Consider the following 10,719-nt stretch of genomic DNA (forward strand, 5'->3'; position numbering starts at 1 on the left):
AAATCAACCCTGCCACCGTGACGATAATGAGTTTCGGTTAAGGGGCTGATATCACGTGTTCATTAAAAGCTGCAAAAATCTGCCGCCAATTTTTGTTGGAGATATCGGTGTACATTTTATGCACTTACCGGTATTCCTCGCGGCTGTCTAGCTACAGTTGGCTGAAGGTTTTTTTGGTGACAGGTACATTATATTTCCGGAGCAAATCCTATGTTTGGTGACTTGTAAATCCACGTGGAATAGTACAAGCATCTGTCCTGTTGCCTTTTTGAATTTCGCGCTAGATATGTATGTTGCCTATTACCGGTATGTGTCTAAAGTGTACGCAGATTTGCTCAGGAAAGATTTCTATACAGCAAAATTGATCATTTTAGTGAACAGGTGACATCATACCCATATATCGTCCATCAGTATCAACACGGATTTCGGGGTTGATGCTAAACTATTTTCTAATGGTCAGTGTTTATGCACTTTCGTTTCGTTGGGGGGTGGGGGTGGGGCAAGGGGTGGACTTTGGGGGTTGGTGTACTGAATTCTTGTCTGATTTATGTCTGAATAGAATCTGGTTTCGGATTGGGTTACTCGTAGTAAATTCGGTGACGCGGTGGGGGTGGAGAAGGAACATTTCAAATTACAGGCCTGTTGTAACGGATTTCGCTGTTTATGTCAATGCCATTATCATACAATGGTAAAAGACGATACTATAAAGGTCACATTCTGGACGGTAGTTATTATCACCCAAGTAATTATGATAACCAAACCTAAACGAAATCAGTATACAAAGTTCATAGTGATCAAGGAAGTGTAAGCATGAGGGCTTGATACTTTATTTACATACATAGATGAATTTGAGACAAGAATATTTGTGTTATGGTAACGTTGGGTGTGTACATTTATTTATTTTTTGGGGTGGGTGGCAGGAAATATTTGACCTCTGGCATTGCCAAATCCTTCAAATATGTAACGCATCATCATTGTATGTTTCAACAGACCATTGTCATGACGATCACGTAATATATTCAACTTAAACATGTTCCATTCCATAACACCCCGGATATTCTGTTAATCAGTACGAGTCATTTATTGGTGAGAAAAACTGCACTAGGCGAACCATTCATTCACCCACCCACCCCCAAACTTTCTCCTCAAATTTAGCGCCCAAATTTAACTTGGCGTTCCGTGTAACCGCCTAGTTCGCATAAATGGTCGGGCCGCCCCTGTATTTAGTATTCTTATGGATAAATGATTTTCCTCAAATATTTAGCTGCATTTTTAAAAACTGTGTTGGTGGAACTGGAAACATTTCATCAACTAACTTTTGGCCAGCTATTGCAGAGAATGTCCAATGAATATAAAGTCATCTACAAATATTGTGTCCTTTTTACTGTTATTTCCATTTTTTCCTGAGCTATCATCTATGAAGTCCATGCTGAATATTCTTTTCATCGTTGTTCGAAATCTTTTACATCCTTATTTGGATAATTGGAATCCGGTATTTTACTAAGCAGTTGACTGTCATAGTCAGACATGTTACGAATAAAATATGGTATATGTTTGAATACATGTATATTTAATCTTAATGGCATTCGTGAAGTACTGGACCTCCATGTATTGTCCCAGACAGGAAGTGAGTGTCCGTGTACATGCCGTCCTTGTCGGAATTTCTTTTACACACAAGATAGGAAGTGAGTGTCCGTGTACACGCTGCCCTTGTCGGAATTTCTTTTACACACAAGATAGGAAGTGAGTGTTCGTGTACACGCTGCCCTTGTCGGAATTTCTTTTACACACCAGATAGGAAGTGAGTGTCCGTGTACACGCTGCCCTTGTCGGAATTTCTTTTACACACCAGATAGGAAGTGAGTGTCCGTGTACACGCTGCCCTTGTCGGAATTTCTTTTACACACCAGATAGGAAGTGAGTGTTCGTGTACACGCTGCCCTTGTCGGAATTTCTTTTACACACCAGATAGGAAGTGAGTGTCCGTGTACACGCTGCCCTTGTCCAAATTTCTTTTACACTTAAATTAAAATGTTGCTCATCTTCGTTTGTAAAAACACACGTTTTCGTGTTTTTCGCTCTAAATTCTTGATACACAATTTTTGCAATTTTACCCAACAATTCGTAAAAAAATTGAACGCAGTCCGTCGGTCTCTAAACTATTAGTTTGCATTTTTGCGGATCCTTTTAAATTACAAAGAGAACCATAACTGAATGTGTTCATCTCTTTTCATTGTCCAAGACATTACATCATCATAGGTGATGTGTTACGAAAGAAGATCTTGAGTTTTGTTGATAACTTGTGATGTTATACTGAAGTCACAATAAATAATACAACCAGCGTTTAATTGGTGCAGATGCTTTTTGAATTTGACAACTTAACCTCCTTTGGCAATATCTCTATCAAGTTCTCAACACGAACAGTCTTATGTGTTCTGCCAATTTTATTTTTCGCTTATTTAAAATCAAGCATTTTTCCTCAGATTTGTTTCTGTCGGTGCAGTGGCACCTCCCATCCTTGTAGAAATTTGGATAACCATATTAAAATATTATTAATAATTCGACAATTACAAAACATATAACCTTCATTACCAAATTTACCAATGTCCTCTATTTGTACCGGACATATATTTTTTCTCAGTTGTATTTGAATTGTCTATCTAACTGATTAATCAGTGCACTTAAATGAAACTAACTCTAATATTAATTTGTGCCTTGAACCAATACACTAAGTAAATAAATATTTATATCAAATTTTTATTAAAATCTAATGTGACATTTTTTAAATATGGCGATTAATTAAAAAATTTCAAATTCAGGTCGTCGGAACCATTTTATTCGCCACAACAGAGATACCTTTTGTATATTTAATTTGTATTGTTTGTTAGTATTTCTTAATGATTATATGTTATTTTGTAATTGACCCTTGTCCAAAATCAAGTTCGTGGTGTATCTGACTAGTGAAATTTATTTTGTAAACAATATAATGCATATGTATTGTTTCTCTATGATTATAGCTTTAATATTCAGACCATTATTAATTGTAAACATGTTTACTTCAGTTTTTGAGTTAAATATACAGCCTATATTCTGACTTTAGAAAGTTCCAGAATGGAAATTTCTCAATTAAGTTGACAGAGTCCTTCCAGAAAATGGTATTTGCGACTTAGGTTAAGTGGAGGGATATATAACCTTGTTTACATTAGGATTATTCTTTCTTGCGTTAGCATTCGAACAGAGTCATTCTTATTCGTGTGTTCATTTTTTAATTTGGGTGAATTTATTTATTCAGATTATTATTCATAAGAATTAGAAAGAGCTCAGTAATATTCTATACTAAATCATTAATGTTGAATTACAGTGAATTCAGTCAGAACATTTTGGATTATATTACTGTGATACATCAAAATATTCTTAAAACGTCATCACTTTCCAGATCATTGGCACATTAGTAACTCGAGACTACAGATACATCAACAAATGTTGGACTTTATTTGAAATACCACTGGAATTCAATTGGAGCATCATACATTTGAATTTGCGATAGAACGTTTAGGACTATTTGAGATTTAATTTACAATACTGCAATTGCATGTTCTTTTTAAATTGTCACTTCGTATTTTAGGAAAATAAATTCGTTGTTGAATTTTTTTAAGAACTTGTTACTTTTCGCTCTTTTCTGTTACACAGTTTAAGACTATAGAGTCGCAACACTGTTACGATAAAGTTTGCTTTTTTGAATTGCCCCCCCCCCCACACACACACACACACCAGCGGCTGCTGTAGAACTATTCGGGCCCGGTGCAAAATGCGTGATTGAATGTAGTACTTTTGTCAAATAATTTCTCAAAGGCTGTTGTCGAAGGGAATATCGGTTTTTATGTAATAATACCAAGTCTTACTGTGCCAGTAAATACCGATTTTGTTTTTAGATAAAGAGTGACATGGTCTTACTGCATAAGTGAATATCGATTTTTTTTAACAAATAAAATTCCATGCACCAGTCAAAAATTATTTTCATTAGTGTTGGTATAGCCGCTAATGATGGGGTGGTATTATTACTAAAAGTTTAATTTCTGTAAATTTCTCAATGTATTATTTCGCTATGGTCTAACACTGTCAAACTTATTTACTACCAATCAACATAAAACAAAAGCTACGCCATTATTGGTACATTTTTATTAATATGATAACATTTACTGATTAAAGAAAAGCAGCAAACTCCTTGTAATCAGCAGAAATAGTTGTTATCGGTGTATTATTGTATTAAAATCGAAACTACCATTATTTAAAGAACCGTTTCCAAACCTGTTTCGATCAGGTGAATACATTCGTTCCATTCATATCGTATCGTTCATCTTTATTTAAAAGTCTTGACAGCTACAAAAATAATCTCAAAACTAAAGTTACGACATCAGAAATAATAAATGCCTAGCCTATTCTTACGATACATTTCTGTCACGAAATAATTTCTCTCTTGAACGACTGTATTCAAACACGAAATGAAAATATAAAGAAGCATACACATCAAAACAATTAAGTTTTTGCAGTCGTAAGTATTCGGCCTTCCATTAATAGCAAAATTGTACACATTTCTGGTCGTAAAATTACCTCGGAAGTAGTTGTAAGAATACACATCAATTTGATGTGTTAGATGATTCTCGTCCGGCAGAGTGGTGCGCCACATAGGTTATGATAGCAGAGCTTGACAATGTTCAAATTGTGATATTGTCTCCGTCTGCCACCATATTGTTTCCTGTGAACAAAAGTAGTTCAGAATATACCGTAGTTCTCAATGGCGCCAAATTACATCCAAGGTTTCTTTTTAGGCTTGACGGACAAGGCCGAGGATGTTTCCGACTGTTGTGTAGTGATTTATGCGATTTTCACATGTTCTATGTCAAAACCTAAAACACAACCAGATGGTTCTATCTTTGTTTGTTGACGAAGAAATATTTAGATTTAATATACAAGTGACGTGGTGTATTGCGTGATCCCCTCATGTGATACATCAAACTTCACAAGTTCCGGCATTTTCTCAAAACCAATCAATTCTATCTTGGCATTTTATGAATGCGGCTTGCATGCAAGATTTACTTGCCTCATAAATTGAAGAACCCAGTTGTAAATCATCGCATAAGCCATATTGTGTTTTGAAAAAAAAAACAACACGTGTTAACACATTTTTGCGAAGAAGTTTACTTAGTTTAAATTAGAATCAAGGCATGACGTCAAATGATCTTAGAAAGTCATGAAAATTAACACAATAGTGGGGCCAAGTGTTTAGAACTATTTTGTTATTCTTACAATAAAGACATGGCATCAGAGCTGGTCAGCGTAGGGATAATATCCAAAATTACATAGTATATCACCAGACAGCAGAGTCGCTTATTTAGTAACTATGGCGCAGAGTGGTGATGCATTTGGCTAAGACATTAAAAATGGCTGCCTCTGCGGCACATCCAAAGTTTAAGACGAGGGTATTCTGATTGATCTTCGAGGGGATTTCGGTCACGGAAACGGACAATGAGTTGCTATTGTTAATCTTTTGCGTATGGGGAAAGTGAATCATAACGGTAGTTTCTGAATGGTGAAATGCAAGTCACGATCATATTCAAATTTTATCAAAAGGTCCAAGTCAAACTTCAAAATTATGTACGTTTCTGTTTCGTGTTTTCTGTTGTATGTAGACACTTCTTCATACATTGTGCCTGGGAGCGGAAATTGTTTCCATTTTGGCCACATCCTCCGTAGACAAACAATTTACACTGGAAAGTAGTCGGGTCGAAGTAGTATCGTGGATGATTTGCCCTGCATCGGCCTGTGACAGCTGGTTCTGTGCATTTAGTCTTCACTGAAATGGATATTAGACAGTTTTGTTTCCTCAGTGCGTGTGAATGTGTGTGTGTAGCTTGTGGTGGTTGAAATTTATTTAGAAGGAAGGCTCGTGGATTTTTGTGCTATCGTCATATATATATATATATATATATATATATATATATATATATATATATATATATATATATATATATAAGAATACTGTATGAAAATGAAAACTAAACCTTTCTAGACATTGCAAAAAACGGTCATTAGCAAGAAAAGTTCTTCTTTAACACTATTCTTGATTGGTTGACTGTCATAGGAATCGTTAAATGTACGTGACATACATAGAACTGTACCTCTATTTTTCTCTCACTATATATATATATATATATATATATATATATATATATATATATATATATATATATATATATATATATTACAAAACGCAGTCGGAGAAAAGTATCAAGTTTATGGTTATATTTGTCTATACAGTATTCAGAAAAGTGAATGCTCACCACATTTATATTCGTTGGTTTCTGGATTCTGACGACATTTCTCGCTGCGTTTACAGGAAGACTGCAGAAATAATAATAATAATAATAATAATAATAATAATAATAATAATAATAATGATAATAATAATAATAATAATAATAATAATAATAATAATAACGCCTCTACTTGCTACAATTAGTATTGTAAAATAGTAGTAAATGTAGTGGTAGTAGTGTTTTACCCCAAATTCTTGATCATTTCTTTTTAGCATTTACGAAAGTATACTTTTAGTAGTAGTGGTAGTAATAGATTCAGTAGTAGTAATAGTAGTAGTAGTGGTGGTAGTAGATGCAATAGCAGCAATAGTAGTAGTGGTAGATGTAATAGCAGCAATAATAGCAGTAATAATAGATGCAGTAGCAGCAATAATAGCCGTAATAATAGATGCAGTAGCAGCAATAGTAGTAGTAGATGTAATAGCAGCAATAATAGCAGTAATAATAGATGCAGTAGCAGCAATAGTAGTAGTAGATGTAATAGCAGCAATAATAGCAGTAATAATAGATGCAGTAGCAGCAATAATAGCAGTAATAGTAGATGCAGTAGCAGCAATAGTAGTAGTAGAAGATGTAATAGCAGCAATAATAGCAGTAATAATAGATGTAATAGCAACAATAATAGCAGTAATAATAGATGTAATAGCAGCAATAATAGCAGTAATAATAGATGCAGTAGCAGCAATAATAGCAGTAATAATAGATGCAGTAACAGCAATAGTAGTAGTAGTAGATGTAATAGCAGCAATAATAGCAGTAATAATAGATGCAGTAGCAGCAATAATAGCAATAATAGTAGATGCAGTAGCAGCAATAGTAGTAGTAGTAGATGTAATAGCAGCAATAATAGATGTAATAGCAGCAATAATAGCAGTAATAATAGATGTAATAGCAGCAATAATAGCAGTAATAATAGATGCAGTAACAGCAATATCACTGTAAGTAATAAAAGAATACCACTATTTATTGGTAGTTTTCTCGAGAATTTACGTGGAACAAGCAGAGTACACTAGACAGCGAAAAACCAATAAAGATAAGCTACAGGGGTGAAACTTTACCAAACCCCAAACCCCAAACTGTGCCAGGGAGTAACGAAGTGTGCTATACACGCAGTATTTGATGGTATTGATAGGTAATGTAAAGTCATTTTCCATGCACTAAATGAATACCTGTAAAATATTTAAATACCTACATTTGTGCATAGTATTTATCACCTAAAAGAACAATACATGATTTCATAGGCATGATATATGCATCACAAGTGAGATATGATATATGTATCACAAGTGAGATAGACATATATATATATATATATATATATATATATATATATATATATATATATATATATATATATATATATATATATATCACAAGTGAGATAGACGTATGATTTATGCATCACAAGTTAGACGTATGGTATATGTACCACAAGAAAGATAGACGTATGGTATATGTATCACAAGTGAGATAAACGCATGATAGGCCTATATGTATCACAAGTGAGATAGACGTTCGGTATATGCATCACAAGAGAGATAATCGCATGGTTTTTGTATCGCCAGGGAGATAAACATATGGTATATGTATCATCAGTGCCCACAGATGTCAGCCACAAGGACACCATGATCTCATTCAAGAGTGCTCTTAAAACTCGCCCATTTCGATTGCAAGAACAGACTTAAACGACTTAATAATGTTTACTTCCTTAATTATTGTCAGCATGTGTTTGTTTCGCAATTTCATACTGTTTGTTTTTGTAATCTCGTTGTTGTATATGCTTTTATGTGTTATCTAATATTGTAAAAGCGCTTAGAGCTTCCAAAGAGTAGGCGCTGTACTAAATAATTATTATTATTATTATTATTGAGATAAACGTATGGTATATGTATCACGAGTGAGATGAACGTATATTATATGTATCATCAGTGACATAAGCGTATGGTATATGTATCATAAGGGTGATAAACCGTTTATTTATCTTATGATACATATGCCATACGTTTATCATATACGTATGATATATGTATCATCAGTGAGATAAACGTAGCTGAATCTTTACCATCAAGCTCATTGTGACACAGCATAGTGAGGTCATCATTCCTTTATCGCAAAGAATATGCAACTACAGAGTGGAATGAAAAGTAACAAATACAACTTACAATACTTAACCGTTAACTTGACCTTGAAGATGGCAAACCTTGCCATTCCAATCAAATCTGGTACTCGACTCACTTCTAAAGATGATGTATTACACATCTGGTACGCTATACACCTTGCATTTAAGTATAACACATGTCATCCCTTAATCTAAAACGGCTTTAAAGTTATAGAGCCAATGAAAAATGTGATTGAAAAAAATAAACTATTCAAAGGTGACCTTGACTTTAAAGATAGTATCTCCACTGTGGTAACAGGCTCAACTCATAGTGATGATGTACAGAAATAACAATATTCGTTCTTAAGTCTCAAACGACTGTTAAGTTATAGAGCGGATAGAAAACGGTGATGTCAAATATACAATATTCAGACGTGAACTTGATCTTGAAGATAGCAAATTCTCACCACTCTTCACCCCCGCCCCAATGTGGCACGCAGCACGCTTTCTAGTAATGATGTGCAAGTATGCCAAGTTTCTTTCCTTACTCATAAATGGCTTTACAAATTTAGAGCGGAAACAAAAGTGGGACGGAAGGATGAAGTTGCTGATACTATTTCCACCGCTTTTCTTTGACTAGGCGATAGACAGCACATGCGCCTGTTTATCTTCCTTCTTTCCAAAATGTATTAATAATGGTAGAGGTAAAGTTAGTAACAGTATTAGTAGTATTAGTATCGGTGGTGCTGAGATTGGGGTCATGCTGGTCATGTTATACGAGAGAGAGAGAGAGAGAGAGAGAGAACATACGTCATCCGTACAAGACGATCCTCCTTCTGTTGTAATAGCAAAGAGCTGAAAGTCAGAAAAAAAATTGCGGTGCTAATTGCACGTAATATTCCATTGTGATTGTAGAGGTGAAATTCCTACATATAGAGTACAATTTCAGATGAACACAAATAACTTCAAATGTAAGTAGCGTTTGATTCATAAGACTCGACAGTACTGCACTACTCACAATGTCTTCAGATTTCAAAATCTCGGTCAAACCAGAAAAGGGTAGCCGGAAGATGGAGCATCTACCTTCTTTATACGAATGAGCACGTGTCCCAACTGGTGGTTAATTTAGTTGTCTAAGTGCTTTCAACCGATAAATACAAATATTTTAGATGTTGGTGGTTATTCAAGAACTACGTTTATATTTCATAACAAAGTGCATGTAGATAATCATACATAGGATGTAAAGGATGGCGTTTATGGGATTAGATAATGTTTGGTATCCTGTTTTTAAAAAAAATGACGTTTGGGGTAGTAGATAATCTTGCCTCGAGCTGGTGTTCTTCACAGAATATATCTCGAGCTCAGCGAACTTATAACGGTTTTAGATTTGCGGATTTTAATGGATCTATTATAAATGAAAGTTTGCGGATTCTTCGAAAGTATATTCTTGTCACCCTTTTTAAAAAAAACAACAACAACAGGCAATGTTTGCTTGCTAGCAAAGTAAAAAAACGAAGGTGGGCAGTCTTTTTCACGCAGAGACGATTTATATTTTTATAGCTAAAGGTCGCGATATAAAGAGAGAAAAAGACAACTAAAAAGTATGCATGATCCTCATTAGCAAACAAGACCGCTAATCAAAGTCATATATCTACCACATCCACCCATCATCTCCCTTTTTAGGGAAAAACTATGATAAACATAACAAATCTACTTACCAAAATACCAACGAGAATAGTGCCAATCTTCATTTTCTCCTCGCTGTGCAGTGTTTACAAACTGTCGTTTCCTCTCTATCTCTCCTGAAATGGTTTACCTGAGGTCTTTACCTGCCTATGGTCTTGGAAAGTAATTTATATACGTTGTCAACGAGTGTGTTATCAGCCCAACCCATGTTTCACCCCACATTCATTCATTCTGTGTTTGTCACACTTGTTACAACAAAGGTAACATACTCAATGTATACTCGAAATAGTACAAGACGTATCATTAACCAATAAATGACTAACTGTTCTTTGTTTAGTCACTTACGTGGGGCATTCAGTAATTTGCGTTATAAAGGCTACAGTACGAAAACCTTGTAAAACTTGGATCATATTTATCCAGATTGATCATATTCTATTCTAATACATGACTTCAAACTTTTTTTATTATATTTTCTTCATATGTATGGTGGTCTGATACATGCCAACCCTTTCAACACACACACACACACACACACACACACACACACACACACACACA

General features: G+C 34.7%; 1 protein-coding gene across 1 annotated transcript; it reads right to left on the reverse strand.

The window, feature by feature from the left end:
* Nucleotides 1-4,164: 4,164 nt before the first annotated feature.
* LOC149791716 (kunitz-type protease inhibitor 2-like) lies at nucleotides 4,165-10,328 on the reverse strand. The gene is made up of 4 exons (XM_089970226.1): nucleotides 10,194-10,328; nucleotides 9,286-9,330; nucleotides 6,342-6,402; nucleotides 4,165-5,854 (listed from the first exon to the last, which is right to left on the reverse strand). The coding sequence occupies exons 1-4, from the start codon at nucleotides 10,224-10,226 to the stop codon at nucleotides 5,652-5,654; spliced, it is 342 nt and encodes a 113-aa protein (XP_089826352.1). The 5' UTR covers nucleotides 10,227-10,328; the 3' UTR covers nucleotides 4,165-5,651.
* Nucleotides 10,329-10,719: the final 391 nt, after the last annotated feature.

Source organism: Sinohyriopsis cumingii, chromosome 9 (genome assembly GCF_028554795.1).
Source record: "Sinohyriopsis cumingii isolate HCF-2022 chromosome 9, ASM2855479v2, whole genome shotgun sequence".
In the NCBI taxonomy this organism is placed as follows: domain Eukaryota; kingdom Metazoa; phylum Mollusca; class Bivalvia; order Unionida; family Unionidae; genus Sinohyriopsis; species Sinohyriopsis cumingii.

What these genes read in the sequence shown, in the direction of transcription:
- LOC149791716 (XM_089970226.1), bottom strand. Translation starts at nt 10,226, where the DNA reads ATGAAGATTGGCACTATTCTCGTTGGTATTTTG. An exon ending in GATCGTCTTGTACGGATGAC is followed by an intron (nt 6,403 to 9,285) that starts GTATGTTCTCTC and finishes TTATTTCTGCAG; the next exon opens with TCTTCCTGTAAACGCAGCGA. An exon ending in AACCAACGAATATAAATGTG is followed by an intron (nt 5,855 to 6,341) that starts GTGAGCATTCAC and finishes TATCCATTTCAG; the next exon opens with TGAAGACTAAATGCACAGAA.